The sequence below is a fragment of the Octopus bimaculoides genome, chromosome 28 (genome assembly GCF_046866305.1).
Source record: "Octopus bimaculoides isolate indiv1 chromosome 28, ASM4686630v1, whole genome shotgun sequence".
NCBI classification, from domain to species: domain Eukaryota; kingdom Metazoa; phylum Mollusca; class Cephalopoda; order Octopoda; family Octopodidae; genus Octopus; species Octopus bimaculoides.
This window is the reverse complement of record NC_142955.1, coordinates 6,813,875-6,841,617: the sequence shown is the minus strand read 5'-3', so window position 1 is coordinate 6,841,617 and position 27,743 is coordinate 6,813,875. Positions and strand designations below refer to the sequence as shown.

The 27,743-nt window shown below is 37.7% G+C and overlaps 1 protein-coding gene across 3 annotated transcripts in view; it reads right to left on the bottom strand.

Annotated features, from left to right (window-relative positions):
- Nucleotides 1–27,743, bottom strand: part of LOC106875688 (alpha-mannosidase 2x) — a 140,155-nt gene that overhangs the window by 15,435 nt on the left and 96,977 nt on the right. For 2 of the 3 annotated variants that reach the window (XM_089343941.1, XM_089343943.1), the window contains exons 5-8: nucleotides 22,744–22,946; nucleotides 17,829–18,011; nucleotides 3,093–3,207; nucleotides 2,553–2,620 (exon numbers count right to left, since the gene is read on the bottom strand). In XM_089343941.1, the coding sequence (XP_089200067.1) occupies nucleotides 2,553–2,620; nucleotides 3,093–3,207; nucleotides 17,829–18,011; nucleotides 22,744–22,946 (569 nt within the window). The remainder of the gene's footprint in view (nucleotides 1–2,552; nucleotides 2,621–3,092; nucleotides 3,208–17,828; nucleotides 18,012–22,743; nucleotides 22,947–27,743) is intronic. The other variant, XM_089343942.1, reaches the window with a different exon arrangement.

The window sequence follows — 27,743 nt, the reverse complement described above, 5'->3', positions numbered from 1 at the left end:
ATTGTGCATCTGCCAGGCTGTGTGTTTTGCTTACATCAGGAGAAAACAAAAAGTAAATAGAATAAAGATGAAAATGTAAACAGACTGTGAAAAAATGAACAGGACAAGAACTTTGCTAATACCAAAGTAGGTAAAAATATGGTTAGGAAATGAATAAGTAGTAGAAGAGGAAGAAGAAGGAAGAGACGGACAAGAATATGAAGTAGAAGAGGAAGAAGTGGGAGGAGAAAGAAGGAAGAGAAGAAACAGCAAACGAAAGTGAATAGTTGAAAAGGAGAAGAGGAGTGATGTGGATTGTGATGCCAGAATTACCAGTATCAAATTATAATGGAAAAGTGAAAAGTAATTTTGGTGTAGAATCATAAATATCTAGTGATAATAGAAAATAACAAATAAAAAAAAAGGAAAGCTGATTGTAAAACAATATCAACAAAGACAGCAACAATAATGAGAAGAAAATAATGATAGCAATACTACTACTATTATTAATAGTAATAAAGATAATAATACTAATATTAAAAATAATATAAAAGATAATAACAGCAATAACCACTACAGAAGAGGCAGTTGAAACTTTAATGATGATTAAGACTAAAGGAAGATAATGTTGTCGACTGTAAAAGAAGCTTGATGGATATAGGCAATAAACCACATGAGTAAAGTGAGAAGGATGGAAATGAAGCTAACCAGAATTATTCCTGGTGACCTTATGTTGTTGTTGTTGGCACTCCGTCGCTTACAACGTCGAGGGTTCCAGTTGATCCAATCAACGGAAGAGCCTGCTCGTGAAATTAACATGCAAGTGGCTGAGAACTCCACAGACATGTGTCCCCTTAACGTAGTTCTCGGGGATATTCAGCGTGACACAGTGTGACAAGGCTGACCCTTTGAATTACAGGCAGAACAGAAACAGGAAGTAAGAGTGAGAGAAAGTTGTGGTTCGCCACCATCCCCTGCCGCAGCCTCATGGAGCTTTAGGTGTTTTCGCTCAATAAACACTCACAACGCCCAGTCTGGGAATCGAAACCGCGATCCTATGACCGCGAGTCCGCTGCCCTAACCACTGGGCCATTGTGCCTCCACTGGTGACCTTATACACAAAACTATACATACACACACATATGCAAATGCACATGCATACACACACACATACACATGGGAAAAAACCGTGCATGCACACACATACACACACACAAAAATATGGGGAAAGAAACTTAATTTGCAGCAATAAGTATAACCCTACCAATTCAGTAACTTGGGCTGAGTTTGCACCTATAGTTACATTGAAATTTTCTAGTCTGTCCTTATGAAGTTGTCATTCAAAGTGAATATTGTTTTCCTAGCTGCTAATATTGGGTTGGTGTCCTTAAATAAAAAGGTGTTCAATACGGCAAAGATTAAAGCCTTACTGAGAAGTATAAGTTTAATAGATGAGTAGTACAAGTTGATATCTATCTGTATGAATTTTTGTGTATTTTGTAAAGTAAATTCTTAAACCAGTCAATAACATCAGTTGTGTCTGACCAAAGATCTAGTTTCATAACGTTCCTCAATGTAGGAAGTACCATATCTATAATGGTTTTGTGATTGCAAATATGTCAATTTTCATTCGGAACTTTTGTGTGAGCTTACATTAAAAGCTGAGCTCGTATAAAAACAATTGTAACTGACCATTAAAGATGTATGGAAGTCTTCTTATTAAGATCGTTGCCAGTGCCCCTGGACTGGTTCTTGTGCGGGTGGCACATGAGATGCACCATTTTGAGCGTGGCCGTTGCCAGTACCGCCTGACTGGCTCCCGTAGGATTTTCGAGCGAGATCGTTGCCAGTGCCCCTGGACTGGCTTGTGCGGGTGGCACATAAAAGACACCATTTCGAGCGTGGCCGTTTTCGTGCGGGTGACACGTAAAAGCACTCACTACACTCTCTGAGTGGTTGGCGTTAGGAAGGGCATCCAGCTGTAGAAACTCTGCTAAATTAGACTGGAGCCTGGTGTTGCCATCCGGTTTCACCAGTCCTCAGTCAAATCGTCCAACCCATGCTAGCGGACGTTAAACGATGATGATGATGATGATGATGATGATGATATGTATGTATATATGCATATATGTGTGTGTCTTAGTGTTTGTCCCTCACTATTGCTTGGTATGCTTACACCCCTCTAACTTAGCAGTTAAACAAAAGAGACTGATAGAACAAGTACTAGGCCAAAGAAAAATTCTAAAATTCTTCAAGGTGGTGCCCCAGCATGACCACAGTCTAATCACTGAAACAAGTAAAAAAATTAAAAGACAATAACAATAAGAGGCAGTGTTTATTATAAGCAAGAGATACTTTTTTATCGAGATTTCATTGCTCATAATTACAGGTAAATATTATACAAGCATATATTATCACTAACAAGTATAGTGTATGTATGTAGTATGTATGTGGTGGATACACATACCTATAACAATACAGGTTTCCACGGGGACAAACAAATTCTACTCACAAAAGCATTTAGAGTACCCCCAATTATAATTTAGAGAGGTGTATTACCAATTGTTACTTACTGAGGAGTATCACTTATTTTCAAAACAGAACGTTCTGGTATAGAGAAATGCTTCTCCCTTTTTTCATCCTGTAGTAAAAAAAAAAGGAATAGTTTGTAATTTACTCACAGTATTTTCATTTGTGAGAAATAGCAACCAAATCTTCCTCAAATCACACTTTACAATGCATGACACAGAAGTAGATAAAACAACGATATTCCTAAAATGATGTATCAAAATTTTTACTATGTGTCACAAAGGACAAAAACAAATTTCAAGCTATGCCTCTTTTTGATATCAACCACCCTGATACAGCTCTCGATTCTCCTGAGATACAAACTTTCTGTTTTAAAGTGATCTGACCGAACATTTATTGAAGAATATCTCCAATGAATACTTATAAAGGAGTAGCTTCAATTACTATTTACTGCATCAGACTCTCTATTTCTCTTTCAGTATCCTGAATCAACAACCTTTTGTAATTACTTTCACGCCAGGTTTCTTTTCAGTCATGGAAGTGCTTACAAATGAAAGAAAATCAAAAGCAGTCATTCAACTCACAACATTAAACATAGGTTTTTCTTTGGAGTAGCTGTATTTGCTTTTCTCTTTCATCATTAAAAATGTGATTGATTCTGTTGTCAGTCTCTTCATATCCATCATAGCAGTCAGCAACCTGAAAAAGAGAAAAAAAAACAGATTCCCTTATTCCTTTATTTGTATATTTATTTCTTTATCTTTGTAATGGATCCAGGCTTTGAACTACAGCTATGATAGAGCACTTCCTTCAGGTAGTGTGTGTGCCTATATATATGTGTACACACACATACACACAAAATCTTCCCAGTTGGGGAGACAATGTAGTCACCTCTTCAGCCATACACCTGCCCTGTCTCTCATACTTTCATAGTAATATACTCCACAGAGCTGAGAGGCCTTGTCTTGCAAATACTTTCTAGCCTCACTAGTGCTGGTGACACAGAAAAAGCAACCAGTATACCCTGTGAAGTGGTTGACATTAGAAAGAACATCCCACTGTAGAAACCTTGCCAAAACAAACATTAGACTTCAGTGCAGCCTTTTGGCTCATCAGTTCCAGTCAAACCATCCAACCCATGACAGCATGAAAAAAGGTATGTGAAACAATAATGTGAAACTATATATATATATATATATATATATATATATATATTGAATAATAGGGTTATGGACACTCACATACAAAACTTCAAGTTTCTGTGTCTATGATACAACAATCACTGCACTTCTTCAGCAGTCACAAGTCCAGTGTCCATAACACCATCAATTACAAACATGCAGTTTATCAATATATATATATATATATATATATATATACATACACACACAAACATGGCTACATGGTTAAGAGGCTTGCTTCCCAAACATGTGGTCTTGTTTAGGGTTCAGTCTTACTGAGTAGCACCTTGAGCAAGTATCTCATGCTATAGCCAAACACTTGTGAGTGGATCTGATGTATGGAAACTGAAAGAAGCCTGCTGTATACATGTGTGACATCATGTGATGGTTGTGAACCAACTTTCATAAAATACATGCCTGGCCATGAGTAAACATTATCATGCTTGGAGTGATTGGATGTTAGGAAGGGCATTCAGCTGTAGAAACCAAGCCAAAATCAAACTGGAGCTTGGTACAGCTCTCCAGCTTACCAGTTCCAGTCAAACCATCTAACTCATGTCAGCATGGAAAGTGGGCCTTAAATGAAAATGATACAATGATAATATATATATATCCCATCATTAGCATCTTCATTGTCATTTAATGTCCACTTTTCCATGCTTGCATTGGTTAGACAGAACTTGTTGGGGCAGATTTTCTGTGGCTTGATACCTTTCCTGTTATCAACACTCACTTGTTTTCAAGCATGATGTTTACCCATGGCCAGGAATGTGTTTTATGGAAGTTGGTTCACAACCATCACATGATGTCACATACACAAACACATACATATATATAGCAGGCTACTTTCAGTTTCCATATATCAAATCCATTCACAAGGGTTTAGGTATAGTAGGAGATACTTGCTCAAGGTGCTGCACAGTGGGACTGAACCCTAGACAAGACCACATGTTTCAGAAGCAAGATTCTTAACCATGTAACCATGTTTGTGTGTGTGTGGGTGTGTGTGTGTATAGGCTGTACGGATTTTGAATGTTGTTTTCACTGTCCATTTTTTCCTGTCTTGGTTTGTGTTTGCCACCTTGGAATCCTCTGTGTAGTGGGTTGATCCACTACTCAGGAAGAGACTATTCTAGAGTACGTTCTGTCTTGTCTTCGAAAGGTCTAGATAGAATAGAGACAGCTGATGAAGGGATATTCCAAGTGGCTTTCCGTTTTTCTATGTGTTCGTTCCATTGTCTGTAGTTTATTGTTCTAACGTCCTGTACCCTGATATGCATGTATATACACATGTAGATGTAAGTATGTACATATATGTGTGTATACATGTAGATATATTCTTTGTATTATTATTATATATATATATATATATATATATATATATATATATAAGCGGCACTCAGATATTTTCCATGGGGTGTATGGGGGACATGGAATTGGTTCCCAAAATGAGAAGGATATAAGGCTGCTGAAATTCTGTGACTTCAGAAAGCCAGCCAGTCACTTGATAACCTATAAATTCAGTGACCGCGCTAGATAGATTGACTACATTCTCACCAGAAAGTGAGATTCATGGCTGCTCATAAATGCAAAGGCCTTTACTGGAGAAGAATATATTCCCCATAGCATAGGTTACTCACTGGGGACCTCAAGCTACTGGCTCGTGAGATTCCAAGAAGCAAGCCAGTTTGGGAAAGAAGGGTATGGAAGCTTAAGGATCCTTTGATTAACCAGAGATTTAGAGATGTCCTAAGTGAAGCATATGATGGAAAGGAAGAGGAGTTATAGACTTGTAGCATAGAGTGGAAGTTCTTATGGCACAACTTGATGAATGTCACACACTAAATTTGTGGCTGGTGCAAAATCCCAACTAGACCTAGGGTGACGTCATGGTGGAACAGGGTAGTTGACAGAGCCATTAGAGAAAAGAAACATGCTTGGACGGACTGGAAGGGGGTGGTAACAAGGAGTTATATCAGGCAGCTAGAAAGAAGGCATACTTGCAGGAGAAGTACCTAGCCAGAGATAAACCTCTGTACTTGGCTTTAGCTGACATGGAGAAAGCCTTTTAAACATAAAGGGAAAAGTTTGCCAATGTCTTACAGCATGAGGACCAGACAATTGTTTCAGCTGGCAAGACAATATGCCAGGGAAAATTGTGATGTTGAGGGAGAGAAATGTGTTTGCATGGACAATGGTTCACTTGCAGTTCGTGAAATAAAGAGGCTTGGACACGTCACTATGAAAGACTACTAAATGTAGAAAACGCATGAGAGAAGGAGAGTTTGCCTAAAGTGGATCCAACAGAGGTACCAGCAATTTGAATAGACAGTAGCATGGTAGATAAAGCCATCAAGGATATGAAGACCAGGAAAGCTCTTGGCCCATCAGGAATCACTGCTGAGATGCTAAAATAATCTGGCAGTGTGGGGTATGGATTAGTTACCTGTATAGTAAATCAGATTGTACATGAGCGAGTCAGAGGCATACTCAATGGCTGGTGTAGCAGCACCATAGTCAACTGCTGCAAAGGTAAAGGTGATGCCTTGGACAAATAATTACAGAAGAATCAAACTGTTAGATCAGGTGATGAAAGTTACGGTGAGGGTCATAGCCTAACTAATTAGGACAAGAGTTAGTCCAGATGAGAAGCAGTTTGGTTTTGTGCCAGGGAGAAGTACTACTGATGCTATATTTCTGGTAAGGCAGCTGCAGGAGAAGTACCTAACCAAAGATAAACCTCTTGGCTTTTGCTGACATGGAGAAAGTCTTTGGACAGGGTCCCTCAATCCCTTATCTGATGGTCAATGCAAAAACTAGGGATAGACAAGCAGTTGGTGAGAGCAGTACAAGCCATGTACATGGATGGCATTAATAAGGTGAAGGTTGGCAATGAGTAAAGCGATGAATTCAGGGTACAGGTAGGGGTTCACCAAGGATCAATCCTCAACCCCCTCATTATAGTACTCCAGGCAATAACAGAGGAATTTAAGACAGGCTACCCCTGGGAGTTCTTCTATGCTGATGGCCATGTTTTCATAGCCAAATCACTTCCAGAACTGGAGAAGAAATTTCAGGTGTGGAAGCAAGGTCTAGAGATAATCTAGCAAAAACCAAAGTCTTAGTGAGTAGGAAAGCAGACAAATCACAAATCCCTTCAGGTAGATAGCCCTGCTCAATCTGTAGAAAAGAATAGGTAGAAACTCCATAAGATGCACCCAGTGTAAGCTATGGATACATAAGAGGTGTAGCAATATCAGAGGAAGTTAACTGGGAAAATAGTTTTTGTGTGTGTGTAAGGTGTACAAGTACAATAAACACCACAAATGCACAGAAAATAGATGCCATCAAATGCCAGGGGGGTAAGTGGAGGTGGATGCTCCGAGAGTGTAGCTGCAAGAATAACAATAGGATGGGCAAAGTTCAGAGTGTTCCTATTTCTGTTGGTACCAAAGGGCCTCTCCCTCAAAGTGAAAGGCAGACTGTATGATGCCTGTGTTTGAACAGTTGTGCTACATGGCAGTAAAACATGGGCTATGACTGCTGAGGACATGAGTAATCTTGAAAGAAATGAAGCAGGGTATGCGTCGCTGGATGCACAAAGTCAGTGTGCATGCATGACAGAGTGTAAGCATCTTGAGAGAAAAGCTGGGCATAAGAGGCATCAGATGTTATGTGCAAGGGAGACAACTGCATTTATATGGTCATATGATGCATATGGATGAGAACAACCGTGTAAAGAAGTGCCAATCTCTAACTGTGAAGGGAACCTGTGGAAGAGGTAGACCAGGAAGACATGGAATGAGGTGGTGAAGCATGGTCTTCAAATGTTGGGTCTAATGGAGATGATGAGTGACTGAGAGCTCTGGCAATATGCTGTGTGTAAGATGACTCACCAGGCCAAGTAAAATCATAGTTGTGGCCATGCAAGTGCCATATAAATGACACCCAATGCATCGAGGTCATGGTCATTCATGGTACCTGTGTATCATAGTCATGGTCATCGATGGTGTCATGTAAATTGGTATCCAGGAATTGTTGTCATGGCAGTGCCATGTAAATGGCACCTGTGAGTTTTCATTACTGGCACCCATGAATTGTAGTCATGGTTGCATGTAAAAGTATCCATTACACTCCTGGAGTGGTTCATGTTAGGAAGGGCATCCAACTGTAGAAACCATGCCAAATCAAACTGGAACTTGGTGCAGCGCTCTGGCTCATCAGTTCCAGTGAAACTGTCTAACCCATGCCAGCATGGAGAAGTGGACATTAAATGATGATGATAATGATATGTGTGTGTGTGTGTGTGTGTGTGTGTATGTATATATATATATATATATATATATTGACAAACTAGGCATAGGAGTGACTGTGTGGTAAGTAGCTTGCTTACCAACCACATGGTTCCAGGTTCAGTCCCACTGAGTGGCACCTTGGGCAACTGTCTTCTATTATAGCCTCGGGCCGACCAAAGCCTTGTGAGTGGATTTGGTAGACGGAAACTGAAAGAAGCCCGTCGTATATATATGTGTGTGTGTGTGTGTGTGTGTTTGTCCCCCCCCAACATCACTTGACAACCGATGCTGGTGTGTTTATGTTCCTGTAACTTAGCAGTTCGGCAAAAGATACCGATAGAATAAGTACTAGGCCTACAAAGAATAAGTCCTGGGGTCGATTTGCTCGACTAAAGGCGGTGCTCCAGTATGGCCACAGTCAAATGACTGAAACAAGTAAAAGAGTAAACTACATGTAGTTGATGGTACTACAGGCACTGGACTTGTGACAGCTGAAGAAATGCAGTGATTGTCACATCATTGACACAGAAACCTGAAGTTCTATATGTGAGTGTCCATAATTGTATCATTCAACATATATATTGGGTTGGTTTTTTATTGTGAAATAAATCATTTTTTTCATACAAAGAGTGAACTTTAATCAATTAAATATTTTCCATTTCGCTTGGTGACTTTTTGCCATCTTTCTGGCAACTTCATTTTCCATGCTGGCATGGGTTGGATGGTTCGACGGGGGTCTGGGAAGCCAGGAGGCTGCAGCAGGCCCCAATCAACCAAAAACTGAAGCAAGTACAATTTCAGGTCATCATCATTATTGAAAGTTTTACCATTCAAAGAATCTTGCAAACTTCAATGTTGCAAGGTCAGGGCTATATGGTGGATGTTACATCATTTCTCAACCAAGTTCCAATAATTTTTCATGAGTTAGCAATGACGTGTGGTTTAATGTTGTCATAGTGGAAAACGATTTCTTTACGATTTGTCAATTCTGGCTGTTTTTCTTTGATTGCTTCCCCCAGTTTCATTAGTTGATGACAGTAAACATATGAATTGATTGTTTGGTTCCTTGAAAGCAGCTCAAAATACACAACACTTTTGTAATCTCACTGAATTGACAGCATGGCCTTTTTTTGATGCAATTCAGCTTTTGATGTGGTTTGTGCTGGTTCATTATACTTGGACCATGATCATTTTTGATTGATGTTATGGTAGACAATCCATTTTTCATCACCAGTGATGATTCGTTTCAAAAACAGGTCAATTTTAATGTGTTTGAGATGCATATCACAAATATTGATTCATTGTGTTAAGTGAATCTCTTTCAATTTATGTGGAACCCAAATATCAAGCTTCTTAACAAGTTCAAGACATTTTAAGTGGTTTTCAATTGTTATGTATAATACATTTAACCTCTCTGCAATCTCCCACATAGTTTTATGACAATCAGATTCAATTATGGCTGATTCGGTCATCATCAACTTCAGTAGGTCGATCAGAACGTTAGTCATCTTTTTTGGACTGTGTTTTGGCACTTTGACTCTATCCAACCACCATGCAGAACACTTGCTATTGTTGAAAAGAATCCATTTTTCATCACACGTAACAATACGATGCAAAAAAATCTTCAAAACAGAATTTTTAAAACCATTTCTGACATGTGTGTTCTGTTAAGCAATCAACACTATACATTTCACATATCTCTTTGTGAGCCTCAGCAGCTTTCTTGCCTTTACCGAAATAAAAATGCATTCCATGTTAAAATTGATACTAAACTAACAGCTGTAAACAAAATTAGATGCAATTTGCTTCTAAAGTAAGCTAAAAGTAATGGCTATCAAATGTCAAAAGGAAAAAAAATTATAACATTGATAAAAGTCATTCAAAAAAATCCTAACTTTATCTGTTTGTGAAAAACGAAACTACTTTCTTGTCAACTCAATATATCTATTTGTTTCAGTCATTTGACTGTAGCCATGCTGGAGCACTGTCTGTAGTCAAACAAGTCGATCCCCAAGACTTATTCTTTGTAATCCTACTACTTATTCTATATATCAGTCACTTTTGATGAACTGCTAAGTTACGTGAACACACCAACATCGGTTGTCAAGCAATGGTGGTCGAAAAACACAGACACACAAACATATACATATATATATATATATATATATATATATATATATATATATATATATATATATATGTATATATATATATAGCTGAGTTTGTGAGTGTGTGTGTGTGTGTGTGTTACATCTATAGAAATCCACATTTTCCACTTTTTCGTAAAAATGTTTACATCGATGGAATTTTCTCCATGTGAACTTTCCAGTGCAGTAATTAGATTTTTAAAATTCCGCTTACTTTGTGTGATTTAAGGGAGATTTGGCTGTTGTTTCTAGCAACTTTTATATTTCTTCACTTCTACCTGGAACAGCGTTCTTACACATGCGCTCAACATAAAAATATAGAGAGTAAGAGCAAAAGAGGGAGAGAGAGAAAGTGATACATACAAAGTCATAGATTAAACTTTCCTCTCAGTGTTCTTTACTTATTTTTCATAACATTGATATGTAAAAACACACACAACCACACATACGTGATCTGTGACAACATACACATTGCTCACGTTCTCTATTCCTTTCTCCTCCTCTTCCTCTCTCGCTCTCTCAAACGCATACACGTGCAAGTAAACACATTCAGTCACAAAAATATAACTCATGTTCGTCAATGTGACATAACTACAGAGTTGTACCCACCGACTATGGAAGGTCATAACTTTCAGAAAAATGAAAATTTTTTTATGAAATTTTCTATGCATATATTATTTATTATGTAGATTCCGAATAGACAAAAATTTTCAGTGAAAGTGTTTTGGGAGGGGTATGGGAGACAATTTTCGGAAATTCCACTTAAATTCCTCTTAACGTCCAGGAAAATGAATATTTTTTTGTGAAATTTTCTACAAATATACCTTGATGTATGTACATTTCGAGCATGTAGGAATTTTGAAAGAAACAACTGCAGGTTATTTTTGAGAAGTGTTCCTCACTCGGTGGTGTTTTGGAGCACGTCGTCCATATTTGTTTCATTTTTCTCTATTATGTGCGTATGTGCATCCATAGATTTCTAATGAAGTAATACGCAGTGAAGAGAAGCCATCATAAGAAAACTTTTAACTACCTCTATTCCTTTCTACCCCTCTCTCTACCTCTTCCTCTCTCACACGCATACACGTGCAAGTACACAACCATTCAGTAAAATATAACTCATGTTCGTCAATGTTTTGTAAATATACCACGATTTTCACTAGGGTGTTAGGGTTAGGGTTTGTGTTAGGGTTAGTGTTAGGATTAAGTTTAGGATTAGGGTTAGGTAACCGTGCGGGTGTTAATCTAAAAAATTACAGATATGTGAAAAGTACTGACCCTGCCAACTATTATAACTTTTATTGTTCTGTTTAATATATACATAGATTATGCCTCCAAAGAAGAGAGTTTGTTGGGGAAAGAAAGCAACCGGTTTAAATAGACAGCAACAGACTGCAGCAATTCACCACATTCCAGAAGCTTTGAACATAATGCAAAATGGTGCATCAACATCTGCCCAATCTGATAGAATTTTGTGTAGCAACAGATCGCCAGCAATTGCTTCATCACAAATTGCCGTCCTAGCTCCTGCGAAAAGGGATTACCCTGCTATGTATAATCAGGGCAGCACAAAAAGTTGTTTTGCACAAGCATTTGTATAGCCAATTAGACGGATGAAATTTACGTATGCTTAATAATGTTACGCAAAACAGCCTTCAGACTTTCCCTATTAATTTCATCGTCTTTTGAATTATGAATATATTTACATCATAAGGGTTTTTCATTGTAAGGCTTTCTTTTTTAGTTGATTTTCACCTAGCAAGACTTATCGTAGATGGTGTAATAAGTCACACCCGGACAATGTCGGGTTATACTGTATATATGTATATATATATATATATATATATATATATATATATATATATATATATATATATATATACTAGCAATAAGGCTAACAACACCTCATTATCTCGTAGAATTTGGGAGCTTAAGGATGACAAGATTAATTTTAACCTTAGATGATCAATTGTTGGATCAGCCCCAACATATAAAGATAATAGAACTGGTTGCCAGTTATGCTCCCTTGAACTTTTGAAAATTATTAAATTCCCCGATAAGAATAAGCTAGTTAATAAGAGGTCAGATTTCGAACCTTCCTGTATCCATAAAATGATGAAAACCTTTAGATATTATAACCCCTAAGTCCTCTCTTTTAGTTATAAGCACTTCTACACCTTCTCTCATTAACTACTCCCACGTTAGATCCTACCTACCACAACTCAGACACCGAATTAACAAAGCCCGTACTCTACCCCTAACCTAACTATGTACCTTAATAATTCTGTTTACCCTCGAATAGCTAGATTATGACCACATAATATACACACATTTATAATAAACCGGATCCATAATCCCAAACCTATGGATATAGTTCTACCTTTCAGTCACTGACTCGAAACTCTCCAATGACACTACAATAAACAATAACACCAAATAACACTAATCAATGCTTTTTTATAGTTTTTACTTTTATTTTCTTTATTCTATTATTTTTATATTTTTATTTTGTTTTTTTTTAAAATTTTACTTTTACATATATATATATTCTTTTATTTATATATATATATACATATATATTTTCTCAATTTTTATATATTTTATATTTTCACTTTATATTTTTACATTTTTATTTTATATTCTTTTACTTTTTATTTTTTATTTTTATTTCTTTTTTTTATATTTTTTATTTCTTATTTTTTTCATTATTAATGTGGGTGCTATTGTTTCTTATCACTATTATACTATATTACTACGGTTGAAATGCCCCCAATACTCTGTATTTTGAATTTTAACGTCCATATACTTTATTTCCCTTTTCTTGTTGACATTTTCTAATTATTCATTCTTTAAGGTCTTATATGTTCTAATTACCCTTTCCACTTCCTTCACCCTTCATCATCTAGATAAGTGTTTGTACCAATATAATAGATAAGTTCGTATACTTAAGTTGTAATTCCCCTAGGTTGACCACTCACCACAAGAATATCATATTCCAAGTTTACTCTAGCCTGACGCTATTTATTTACAACCCACCACTGATATAGGCAGACACAGCTCATATATATCTATCCCTTACGACCTTTAAGATCTCTGTATCTATATCTATTTATCTTCTTCTACATTTAGATTTTTCCTCACCACCCTTCTCCAACCCGTCTAATAGATGTATCTTACTTTGCTATCCAGATTTTCTCTTATTGTTTCTTAGATTACCCGCCCCACCGATTTGAGTCCTTTTATTTTTTATTTTTGTATGAATATCTGTGTATTTTTCTTCTTAGTATTTTATATCCTTTATTTTATTTTATATTATTATTTCATTTTTGTTATATTGTTTTAACCACCAACTTCTTCCCTCCTTTAACACTACCCTTCTAACTAATATAAAATAGTATTGTTTACTTAGCGTTCACTATACACTGAATTGTGGCAAGGTATGGACGGATTCCGGAGTACCGAGGAAATTATGTATAAATATATCAAATTAAGAATTCTACGAGGTATATCACAATGCAAAATACCAAACGGAACCTCACCTCTTATATCTCATCTTTCTTCCTCCTTTAACGCCTATGTGATATAATTCTTGGGAGAGAATACATTTGCGGCTGAAGATAGCTTTATATTGTCAATTATACACTGATGTAACAACTATAAAGCTTGAAACACGTGTACCGCAGAATCCTTTGTGTTTTGTCTTTATTTTTACATTTACAATTTATATATATATATATATATATATATATATATATATATATATATATATATATATATATATATACACACAATGAGCTTCTTTCACTTTAGTAGAAGATACTTGCCCAAGGTGCCACACACTAGTACTGAACCCAGAACCATGAGGTTGGGAAACAAGCTTCTTACCACACAACCATGCTTGTGCCTATGTATATATATATATATATATATATATATATATATACACACACACATATAGACAAATCACATGTCTGTAATTGAGGGTGTCACTTGTGACAGTTAAAGAAATGCAGTGATAATCATATTATTGACACAGAAACTTAAAGTCCTGTATGGGATTGTCCATAACTATTATTCAATAAATAAATAAATATATATATATATATATATATCACCATCATCATCATTTAATGTCTGTTTTCCAAGCTAGCATAGGTTGGATGGTTTGACAGAAGCTGACAAGCTGACGGGCTGTTCAGGCTCCATGTCTGTTTTGGCATGGTCTTTACAGTTGGATGCCCTTCTTAACAGCAACCACTTTACAGAGTGTACTGCGTACTTTTATGCAGCACCAGCATAGATGCATTTATGTGGCACCACTATGAGTGGTTTTTACATGTCACTAAAATCCATGAGACCGCAAAATTAGGAATGTTGAGCTGGAGAGTGATGGAGGGCACATGCCTCTATGCAAGGACAACCACGATTTTACTTAGCTTCATGTGTCTTCTCAAGCACAGCAAACCACCAGGAGTCTCAGTCCTCTGTCATCTCCTCTGTGCGGCCCAATATATATACACACATATATAAAGGGTGCAGACAGTATTTGAGGACATGCATTTTTAGTCATTATTTTATTTGACTAATTTTTATTGGACTTCTATTTCAGAAAATAACGACAACAGGCCCTATGCTTCCTAATGAAATGAAAAGCCATGCTGTGATGGTGGCTTTGAAGGCTAAGCAGGGTGATTTAGAAATTTCTTGTTTTCTGAAAGTTGCAACATCTTTTGTCCACAAGATTTGGTGAGAGTTAGAGGAAGCTTATTACCTGTATCAAAACATAAAAAAAACATTCCACACATTCTAATTCTATCAGGACACCTCAATTTTTATTCAAGAAGTTAACCAAAACATTGAAAACAATCCAGGAAAATCAATGAGTTCAATTGCAAAAAAAAAAAAATTTGTGTCAGAGAAAATAATCAGAAATGTTGTGCATGAAGGCATCTGATACAAATCTTACATAATGAGGAGAGGTCAATTAATGTCAGAAAAATCAAAAGAAAACTGCTTAATCAGAATCAAAAGATTTTTGAACAAGCTTAAATATCCATCAGAAGATGGTGTGATTTAGTTTTTCTCAGATGAGAAAAACTTTGACCAGGACCACAAAACTAACAGAAGAAATGACAGGTTGCTATGTACAGACACTTCTGAGGTATGCATTACTCTTGAGTAATGCATACAAAGTTTCCTACAAGTGTCATGCTTTTGGATGCTGTTAGCAGTGAAGGACATGTGATGCCTCCTCACTTTTTTCTACAAGCCCTTAGGATAAATACTGCTGCATATATTGAGGTTCTGGATAAAGTTGTTAAGCTTTGGATCAACTGTGTATACAATGGAAGGCCTTATGTCTCTAAAGATCTCAATCCACTGGACTACTGTGTATGAAGCATTGTTGAGAAAAATGTCAATGAACACCCCCATAGCACTAAAGATTCTTTGAAAGCCACCATAGTTCGAGTTGTCCAAAATGAACAAAGACAATTTAAACTGAGATTGTAAATGATTTCAACCCCGCATGGAGGCAGTTATTGATGCTTATGGTGGTTTTATTGAATGAAATTATTAAATTGGTAATTTAGCTTTATGTTTATGTTATTTTTCTAAAAATAGTTTTTTTCTGTTATTATATAAGTGTTTTTTTAAAACCATAAATCTGTCCTCAAATACTATCTGCACCCTGTGTGTGTGTGTGTGTGTGTATATATATATATATATATGCATGCACAGGCATAGTTGCATAAAAGAAGTTTACTTTCTGACCACTGGTTGCAGGTTCAGTCCTGCTATGTGACAGCCCTGGATTGACCAAAGTCTTGTGAGGAGATTCGATACACAGAAGTTGAAAGTAGCCCATCGTACATGCATATATATGTGTGTATGTGCATGCATATTTGTGTGACTGTGTCTTTTGTTTTGTGTTGTGTGATAACTGTAAATAATTGTCACTATCACAGAAGCAGTGTCATTCATTTCCAATATTCTACAAGAACATGATAGACAAGTTCTTGCAGAATATTTGTCTCGGTCTCTTGCCATCTCCTTACTGAAGCCCAACATCTGAAGATCCTTCACCACTTCGCTACACATCTTCCCAAGTCTGCCCCTTCCACAGGTTCCCTCCACAATTAGAAATCAGCACTTCTTTATGCAGCTATCCACCTCCATATGCATAACACGATCATATCAGTGCAGTCTCCCCCCTTGTACACTACAACTGATGCCCCTTAAACCTAGTTTTTCTCTTAAATCATTTACACTGACATTATCCATCCAGCAGAGCATGCTGGCTTTAATCCTTTCAACTTTTCTCAAGTCCTCTGCAGTCACAGCCCCTGTTTCACTGCCAGGTAACATAGTTGTACATACACAGGAAGAATCTAATCTGCCTTTCACATTCTTAGTATTTATTGTACTTGCACATCTGCCACACACAAAGACTACTTTCATTGTTAACCTTCCTGTGACACCACTACACCTCTTATGTGTCCAAAGCTTGCACTGAGTACAACATATGGAGTTTTTACCAACACCTTTCTTACATATCAAGCATAGCCATCTCCCTGAAAGGACTTGTGATTTGTCTAAAGCTCTTAGATTCCAGGCTTTGCTTCCACACCTGAAATTTCCTCTCTAGTTCAGGTAGTAATTCAGTTATAAAAACAAGATCTTCAGCATAGAGGAGCTCCCAAGGGATCTTAAATCCCTCTGTTACTGCTTGGTGGATTATGATAAACAAAAGGGGGACAAGAACTTATCTTTGGTGAACTCCTACTAAATTCATTGCTATACTCATTACCAACCTTCACCTTACTGACATCATTCTGTACATGGATTGTACACTCATCTATCCTTAGCTTTTGCATTGGCCAGCAGATAAGGGAGCAGGGGACCCTGTCAAAGGCTTTCTATATGTCAGCAAAAGCCAAACACAGGTTTATTTTTGGCTACCTGTTTTTCCTACCAGGAAGATAGCATGAGTAGTGCTTCTACCAGGCACAAAACCAAACTGCATCTCATCGAAGCTAACTCTCTTATTGGTTGAACCTAATTAGTTGAACTATGACCATCTATGAACTTTCATCATCTGGTCCGCCAATTTGATACCTCTGTAATTATTTCTGTCTAAGGTGTCACCTTTACCTTTGTAGGAGTTGCTGCTACACCAGCCATTGGGTATAACTCCATTGTCGACAACCTGATTAACTCTACAGATAATTAGGCCATATCCCATATATTTTTAGCATCTCAGCAGTGATTTCTGAAGGGCTAGGGACTTTCTTTGTTTTCATATCTTCAATTGCTTTATCAATCAAGCTACTGTCTATTTGGATAGCTGGTCCCTCTGTTGGATCCACATTAGACAGACTCCTCTTCTCACATGTGTTCTCTACATTTAACAGCCTCACATAGTGGAATCTCCAAGCGTCTTTCTTTGCAGAATAACTAACTGCAAGTGAACTATCATCCATGCAAATGCACTTCTTTCCTACAGCATCACAATTTTCTCTGATACACTGTCTTGCAATCCAAAACACCTCAAGCCCCTGGTCCTCATGCTGCAGAACACTGGCAGACTTCTTTCTTTCTACTTCTCCTCTGGCTAAATATACATAGTATATATTACATATACAGACACATATATATATATGCACACAATAAACAAGCAGACAGACAATGATACAAACCTGTCACCATAGTCTTCAACTACGGAGTCTTTGGAAGTCCCCGTAATACCATCATGGTGCTGAAACAGTGCAAGGTTCCGTCGAGCATTAACCAGACTCTGCATGAACTCTATGAGAGGGAATTTGCTGCCATCATGTATCTTAAGGTACCGACTGACCAGGAAGAAAAGGATTTCAGCACCCCTGTATAACAGACACAATATAAGATATAAAACACATGCCTGACACCTGACATTTCATAAAAATGCATCCCATGAATGTAAGCTAAATCAAGGCAACTAAAAAAACGATGTCACAGCATATACAAGCACACACCACCTACAAATGCTATAAAGACACTACATCAGTGGTTCTCAACCAGGGTCCATATAAAACCAGAGGCCATGCAACAAAATAGTAAATTGGGGATCTACAATAGTATTTGAAGAGACCCTCAAAAAATGTTATTCTAGATGTATGTATTGCAAAAACAGCTGGGTTTCTTTCTCTAACATTTTACATAGTTCAACCTACACAAGTTAATTTGTGAAAAACAAAAACTTTGAATGGCTATGAGGGTCCACCAGAATAAAATAGTAATCAAAGGAGTCCACAGGCAAAAAATGGTTGAGAACCCTTACTCTTGAACTGCTAGAAATAGCAGTCAAATCTTCCTCAAATCACACTCTTTGATCTTAAGTATGTATGAGCTAACAGGGGAAATCTCTAAATGGTAGCTAAATAAGCTAGAAATAGCAGCCAATCCCCCTGAAATTACAACCTACAGTCTGAACGAAATTCATGGAGTGTTTTCTTTATTTTTACCTTTTAGAATGTTGGTGATTTAGGAATAGAGAGTAAGAGAGAATGTTCTTAGTGTTTTCATACAGACAAAAAAAAAAAAAGCCATTTCCAGGGTAATTCTAGCTCATGAAAATGTTCAAGTTGCTAATAGTTTCAACATCAGCTACAAATTATTTTTCAAGCATTTTTCAATATATCATTAGAAGTAAAGATATATATATATATATATATATATATACACAGAGTGTTTGGGTTAACTTTCATTATTTTTATGTCTCATTTTTTAAGGAATATTATCATCATCATCATCATCCAATAACATTTGCTTTCCATGCTGGCATGTTGGATGGTTTGACAGAAGCAGGCTGGACAGAAGACTGCACCAAGCTTCAGTCTCCGTTTTGGCATGGTTTATATGACTAGATGCCCTTCCTAACACCAATCATCCCAGAGAGTGGACTGAGTGCTTTTTACATGGCACCATCACAAGCAAGGTCAGTTCTGGCATGATTTTTACAGCTGGATGCCCTTCCAAATGCCAACCACTTTACAATATAGACTGGATGCTTTTTACATGGTATCAGCATTGGAATGGTCACCGAGTAAAATGCAAGACAAAGATCTTTTAAGAGGGGAGAGGGCATTGGAGGAGGTGATCTTGTGCCAGATGATGAAAGGTCAGAGTGTGAAAGAGAGATAGAAACTGGTGTCTTGCTAAAGAGATACATGGTTACTCGGTCAGAGGTGGGAAGTGATCAGGAATGAGGACAGAAACAGGTGTGTGGCTGTAGAGGAGATACATGGTTAACCAGTCAGAGGGAGAGAGCAGAGGAGAAATGGTGAAGGAAGTGGAATCAGAATATAGATGGGATAGTAGAATAGAGCAAGAGAGAGAGAGAGAGAGAGAGAGATGGTGGTGAAGTGCTATGGCATACCCTCAAGGTTGGTGGGGTTCAGAATATAAATGGTAAGGTATTGCCAAAGGTGCATGAGTAGGGAAGTTAAGTGTGTGGGGGTGGGGAATGCAGTGACTGTTGAAAACTGGGTATATAGAGGGAGTGGGAGATGACAGGATTGGGGAGTGAGAGATAAGCATAAGCATAGGGCATGAGAAAAAGGAAATGGGAGGAAGTGAAGAGATGCTGTTTGGCTTTTTGAGGTAAGGTGTGTGAAAAGTTTGTTTTTTTTGTCAACTTGATGTATTGGTGAACAGTGTTGGGGAGCATGAAGATTAAAGATGTAGTTGAGAAAAGGTTTGTTGACATGGAGGACTGGAGGCCATTTGAATATTGGAAAAGAGTTACTTGCATCATGATAATTGATGCCGGGTGTCAAAATGCCAACATCATGACTGTTGTTCAATGCTCTGTGAACACTTCAAAGGCTATAAGATATGACATGGACAGCTGCAACAAAAACTACAAAGCCATAGTGAGCAGGAAGGACACAGTAAGCATTGTGACTATGTCCACATGTTGAATTTCATCCAACAACTGATGAACAGGGGATTAGGCTTAATTTAGACAGTTATGTGAAGTTGCTGAGACTGTGGTCAAACTCTGGCTGGGGAGGACTCTGCTAGAAGGCCATTTGTGTGGCAGCAGGATTCAGCTCCTTGCCTTGGCTCTGGAAAAAGTCAAAAGTGGCTGTTGGAGAATTTGTATGACTTCACCGGCCCCACTTTCTGGCCTCTGAATTTCTCCAATTGTAATCCTATGGATTATTATGTGTGAGGTGTCATTGAGAAAGGCATCTACCACCATGTCTGCAACACCAAGCCTGAGCTTGTGGCCAAGATCAAAGAGGTTTTCAAAGATCTTTCCAAGGACACAATAAGGAATGCATGTACCAGGTTCCAGAGTCATCTTGAGGCTGTGACAAAGCTGCAGGCAGCTAATTTAGGTAAAATATTACTTTCTAGCCATAATATAGTTTGATTTTCTTTAGAATACCTTTATCTGTGGATGGGATATTGTTTTCTTTTCCTTTTATGCAAACTGCCAAATTTAGCCCAAACACCCTGGATATATCATCATCATCATCATTTAACGTCTGTTGTCCATGCTGGCATGGGTTGGATGGTTTGACTGGGCTGGTACACTGGAAGGCTGTGCCAGGATCCAGTTTGATTTGGTATGGTTTTCTATGGCTGGATGCCTTTCCTATCACCAACCACTCCGAGAACGTAATGGGTGCTTTTACCATTGGCATGGGTGCCATTTGCATGACACTGGTATCTGCCACAACTGCGATTTTGCTCAGTTTGATGGATCTTCTTCTCAAGCACGACATAACACCTCCGTGAGGCCCAACACTCGAAAGAAAAATGGCCACTTTGCCTCCATGAGGCCCAACACTAGAAAGGAACTAAGCCACCTTGCCTCTGGGAGGCCCAACACTTGAAAGGAACTCAGCCACTTTGCCTGCACGTGGCCCAAAGCTCGAAAGGAACTCAGTCACTATACCTCTATGAAGCCCAATGTTCAAAAGGAACTCAGTCACTTTGCCTCTGTGAGGCCCAACGTTCAAAGGTTGATTTTTTTATGTGCCACCAGTACAGGTGCACTTAGTGTGATGAATCCTCTTAAGCAGAGCACATCGCCAAAGGTCTCGCTCAGAAGACAGAAAATGCAGAGGCATAACATGCATCTCAAGTCATATACATTATTTTATATTATTCTTAAATTAGTTGAGGTCTTACAGCTGTTTCTGGATATCCCAAGTGATAGGTGAGTATGCCTGAATATGGAGTATTCCATCATCAGAGACAAGTAACGAACATATGAAAGATCTTTATTTCCTTACTCTTTACTCTTCTATTTCATTGCTTATTATCTACAAATTTTCCATGTCTAGATCTTTCACAAGTTCTCTACTTGTCTCTGATGATGGAATATCCCATTTCAGGCATACTCACCTATCACTTGGGATATCCAGAAACAGCTGTAAGACCTCAACTAATTTCAGAAAAATATAATATAATGTATATGGCTTGAGATGCTTGTTATGCCTCAGCATTCGTTGTCCTCTTTCACAAATATATATCTGCTAAATCGAAAACCTAAAATGGCTATGAGCTTGGAACGCTGATAATCTGTTACATGATTTAGCCAGCATATTTGTTTAGATCACAAGTGAATTAAACCCCCATATTCTATATATATACACACACACACACACACACACACACACACACACTGTTTCTGTATTTGTTTGCAAGATCCTTGATGTGCAATTGTATGTTGGAACAAATGCTGAAATAATGTACATATAAATCTATGAAGTAGATCAGTAAACAGTAGCTAAAACTGATAGAATGTATGTCAAAAATTTCTCAAATCACACCCCTTTTCTCTTATGTATACATATATGTACATTTAAACAACTCAAGGAGACTTCTATAAGATAAAATGATCTGATAGAAAAGGTAGCCAAAGCTCCCTCAAATCAAACCTACTGTCTTATGCATATCTACAGTTGCCAACAAAGGTAGCTGGAACTAATGCAAATAGCAGTCAAATCTCCTTTGACTCAAACACAACTTTCTTAAAAAAGTAAAAGGAATATCAAAATGATGAGAAAGTCATTTATAGAGTGCTTTTGGTCAAAGGTCTGCTCAATAAAGACTGAATTGTGGCTAAACACTAACAGCTAGTTACAACTGGTCAGATGATGAGTCAATGAGAATCCTGTATATGGACTCTTGAAGGGCTAAAGCTAAATCTCCCTCAACTTACATTTTACAATCTTAAAAAAAGCAAGGACACAATAGATGACATAAATTCTATATCTCCTTAACCCTTTAGTATTTGAGCCAATCATATCCAGCTCAAATATTCTATTTGTTTTACATTCTAAATGGTCAGATTTGGCTTCTCACACCAACCCTACAATGTCATTCTAAAAATAAATCATTGAAATCTCAAAGCTACAAGATAATACATGATTAATTCAAGACAATGTAAATAAATATGCATTACATTTGACAGAGCAATCTAAATGCTAAAGGGTTAAAGAGACAAAATGATAATAGCCATAATGCCTTTGGTCCTAGGTTTGCTTGATTTGTTTGACCTTGGACTAAACATCCATAACCAATTATAATCAGTTGGATGGCAAATATTCGGCTTACCGCAGCTGGTGTTCCATCTCTCGGTCAAGTACCTTCTGGAAAGGGCGAGAGGTATAGTAGCCACTCCAGTAGTGGTCATCTCGATCAGCATAAGTGAAGAAATCACCTGACAGTGAAGGTATGTTTGGGGGAGGATCCCCAGGTGCAATTTTATGCTTCTTGTAGATTGCATTGAAATAGTCGGACAAAGTTCCAAACTTAATCTGGAATAAAACAAAAACCAAACATAAACATAGAAATCTTGAATTAAATAATCAAAACTAAAAATAAACAAAACTCATCTAGATAAATAATATAAATATATTAAAAAACAAAAATACAATTACATAAACATATACTATAATAACATCCATAAAAATTTAAGTTTCATTTGTTTGATGAAGGATCCAGATTTTAACTGTTTTTCTTCAAGTTAATTAGAAGACGAAACAACAGGTAATATAGATTGGTGCACAATTATTGTGGCTTTTTTTCAACAAATTTATTCAACAAAAACAATAACAACATGTAACCAAAGCATCTTTAAATGATGATTCCGGAGAATATTCACCATCTGCTTCAATTACTGCTTCCCATTTGCTTGGCAGACGTGTGTGTGTGTGTGTGTGTGTGTGTGTGTGTGTATGAGAGAGAGAGAGAGAGAGAGAGAGTGTGTGTGTGTGTGCTTGTGTGTGTATGTGAGAAAGAGATATTCAGTTCTAAGTCAGACTTGATCCAATATATACATACAGTTCAAAGTCACAACATTGTGTATACCATGTCTTTCTTTACCTACTTCAGATAGTAAGGAATTATTTGAGAGAAATTTTGCAGCTATTTCCAAGTGGTCAAACTACAATGTAAAGGTATCCACTGTTGGATCAGACATACACGCATACACACACACTCTCTCTCTCTCTTCATATTTGTATTTGTCTTGCAAGATTCTTAAAATGTGGAATCATGTGTTGAAACAGATGCTGTATCTTTTTTTTTTGGGGGGGGGGATCCAATAAGAAACACACCCAATAATACTAGTTAATTTAATTGTTTATTCAACTACTTAATCAATTAATTTATCAACTGCTTGATCAATCAATTAATCAGCAAATTGTTTAGAATCTCTTTGTCATGCCTCCATTACTCCAGACCTGGCTCAGTCCTTCCTTTATATCCAGAAATCTATTACGGAAAATTAGACCTCCTTGTAATCTTCTACTTTTTATTGTATTCTATCTTTTTTATTATTTTAATACGTTATATTTCAACTTTTCTAACCTCTCCTGCTAACAGTGTTCTGCAGTTGTCTTACTGTAGACATCATCATCATCATCGTCATCGTTTAACGTCCGCTTTCCATGCTAGCATGGGTTGGACGATTTGACTGAGGACTGGTGAAACCGGATGGCAACACCAGGCTCCAGTCTGATTTGGCAGAGTTTCTACAGCTGGATGCCCTTCCTAACGCCAACCACTCAGAGAGTGTAGTGGGTGCTTTTACGTGTCACCCGCACGAAAACGGCCACGCTCGAAATGGTGTCTTTTATGTGCCACCCGCACAAGCCAGTCCAGGGGCACTGGCAACGATCTCGCTCGAAAATCATATAAATATATATATATATATATATATATATATATATTTGTTTTGCAAGATTTTTGATGTGAAATCGTGTGTTGAAACAGATGTTGTTGTACTTGGGGATGGTCATATTGCCAGTTTAGCCAATAATAAAACACACACTGTATATTTGGTGTTAATTTGCTTCAGCTTTATATTACATTAATCTTGAGACACACATAAGAAAGAAGAAAACAAAGGACCACTGATGAGGTCACAGAGGTGTGACGAAAGAACTCTGGCCGAAATAAGATTAATGTAATATAAAGCTGAAGCAAATTAACACCAAATATACAGTGCGTGTGTTTTTATTGGCTAAACTGACAATATGACCATCCCCAAGTACAACAACATATATATATATATATATGGTGGTTGTCTACTCCTTAAACAGAGTTTGACCACCTCCTGCACCTACACCTTAGCCCTTTCATGGAGTCTGATGTGGCTTTTTAAACCAGACAGTGTTTTGAAAAAACACCCACACAGATTGCACCTCTGATTTGCACTACCAATATCTGCAAGTAAGTTCTGCTCATTGTGGATCCTAACATGTCTTTTAAGACCCCCATTGGATTTGCAAACCCTCTGGCACACACCACATTCAAACGTGTGCACAGACATATAATCAGAATAGCTGGGTGAGGTTTGTTTTCCATGGGTTCGCAGGTGAGATTTGAGGCCAGCCAAGGACAGACATGGTCTGTCACAGACTGTGCACACAAAAAGGTCCTTGTCATTCACCTTCTCAGTCTTCACCTTTTTCCTTAAATGTCTCTTGAGCCCTGCTTGCATCATCCTGGCCTCTTCAAATGCTTTCACTCCACTCCACACCCTTGTTCGCCATCCAACTCGATCTGAAGCAAGGACTTCTATATCTTTTGGAGCCATTCCAATTGACTTCATAGCAGTCCTTATGCCATCCTTAAACCTTTTTTTAGGTTTATGCCGATAACGTTTCCCCTCTGCAAGCTCTGTTCAATGCACTTCTCCTGTAATTGTCTGACAGTAAAGATACAATCAGCTGTGCCCCTGGAGGAACGAAAACCACACTGAGACTCAGACACCATACTTGGAACTATAAAGGTATTTAAACGTTCTAACAAAATGCGGGCGAGCACCTTTCCAACCACAGACAAAAGGGAAATCCCACGAAAATTACCACACAGATCCTTTGGCCCCGATTTATATAAGGAGACAAGAATGGCATCAATCCAGTCTTGAGGCACTTTCTCACTTCTCCAACAGTGACAAATTAAAATATTTAAGAGTTCCATCATTTTGTCACCCCCATATTTCAAGACTTCTGCACAGATTCCATCAGATCCTGGAGACTTGTTATTCAGCTTATTCATAGCTAAATAAATGTCATTTAGAGTTGGTTCAGATGCCATCTCTTCTATAACTGGAAGTTGTTCAATTTTTTCTATCGTCCTCATATTAACGGATGATGGTCTATTCAAAAGTGCAGAGAAATGTTCTACCCAACGCTTATGAATAGAAGCGGTGTCAGTCAGAAGAAAACATCCATCTTCTGTTCTCACTGGAGCTACTGAAGAAGATTTTGGACCATATACCTCCCTAACATAAGAATATAAACAACTGGCATCATTTCTATCAGCTGCTTCTTGTGCCCCTTTTGCCCTATCATTCCACCATTCCTGTTTAATTTTCCTTAGAGGAGTTTGCACCCTCCTTTTCAGCTTTCTGTAAGTTTCATTTGAGTTGGGATTCAATGACTGAGAGAGCAGTGTATTGCCTAAGTTTTGTTTTTCTAAAAGTAGATCATGAATTTCTGCTGATCTATCTGAGAACCAATCTCTGGATTTATGAGATTTAAATCCCACTGACGAACTTGCAGCCTGAAATACTTTTGTTTTGAAATCTTCCCATAAATTGTTTGGGTCAAGATTAATACTTTCTATAGCATCGTGGAATCTTTGCAAGTTGCTTGATAATTTAAAGTTTGCAACGTTTAACTTTTTGGGTATCTTAGGACCAGACTGTCGGTTTTTAGGTTTTATCAAAAAATCTATTTTGCCACGCAGTAGATGATGGTCAGTCCAGCTCTCTGCCTCTCTCATGACCCGAACGCTAGAAACGTCTTTCATATCACATTTCCTAATCAAAATATAATCTATGAGATGCCAGTGCTTAGATCTTGGGTGCATCCAGGTGGCTTTATATTTATTTTTCTGCTTAAACAGAGTGTTGGTGACAACCAGATCATTCTCAGTACAAAACGTCAAAAGAGCTACTCCATTTCTATTGCATTTTCCAATCCCATGTCGACCTAAAACAGGCCATGAAACATAGTCCCTTCCAACTCTTGCATTGAAATCTCCCAAAATGACCAGCTTGTCAGAAATTGGTACTTTCCTCAATAATCTTGCTAGATTGTCATAAAACTGTCCCACAGTTTCCTCAGAATGGGACATTGTTGGTGCATAAATACTGACAACGGTAAGAAACCTACCTTTTGTCAGTTTGATACGGCATGACATGATCCGGTCAGATATACCACTTGGAAGCTCTGCAATGGAGGACACTAATGTATTCTTGAGAGCAAACCCAACACCAGATTCTCTACGCTGACCCTTAGGTAGGCCTTTCCAGAAGATAGTATATCCATAAGCAGATTCCATTACTTGACCCTCACCAGAGAGACGAGTTTCAGAGAGAGCAACTATATCAAGGGAATATTTCTTTAGCTCACATGCAATAAGTGCAGTTACGCCTTTCTGGCCTCTTCGTGAAATTATCATCAAGAAGTGTGCGCACATTCCAACAGCCAAAATTCAAACGATGTTTATTTTTACTTTTTCTTGAGGACTGTTTGACCACAGTGGCAGGATGACGACCGGGTCCAGCCTGTGATACACTGGGACACCTGCCGGGCCAGACCTGTTCCCCTGATGTTCCCAAGCCTTTTTTGCCATTTACTGAATTTGTTTCAGACATTTTAAAATAAGTTACAGGTGCATTTTTAGGTTTCTGCCAACCAACCAATTGAATGATTTTACTAAGATTTGGAGTACAGGAAGTACCTGTGCAGATGAATAATTTTTAGTGGGTGTAGCTTGCACTGCACTACCCCCACTTATTAGCCCAAGAAGACTTTCACCGGTGTGACAAGAGAATTGACAAAACCAGGAATTTCCAAGGCCTCAGGTTTTATTTTGGAGATTTCCTTCTCCTAGGTAGATTACCAACCAAGGTTAAAGAGCTTCTACCTGCCCATGAGGTAAGCCGTCCCATTCCAGACACCTAACCGACACTCAGACACTCTGTAAAGTGAACAAATATCACTCCGGTGACCGATGTGGAGCAGCTCATCAAAAAAAAAAAAATAATAAAAAAATAAATAAATAAATAAATAAAAAAATATATATATATAAATAAA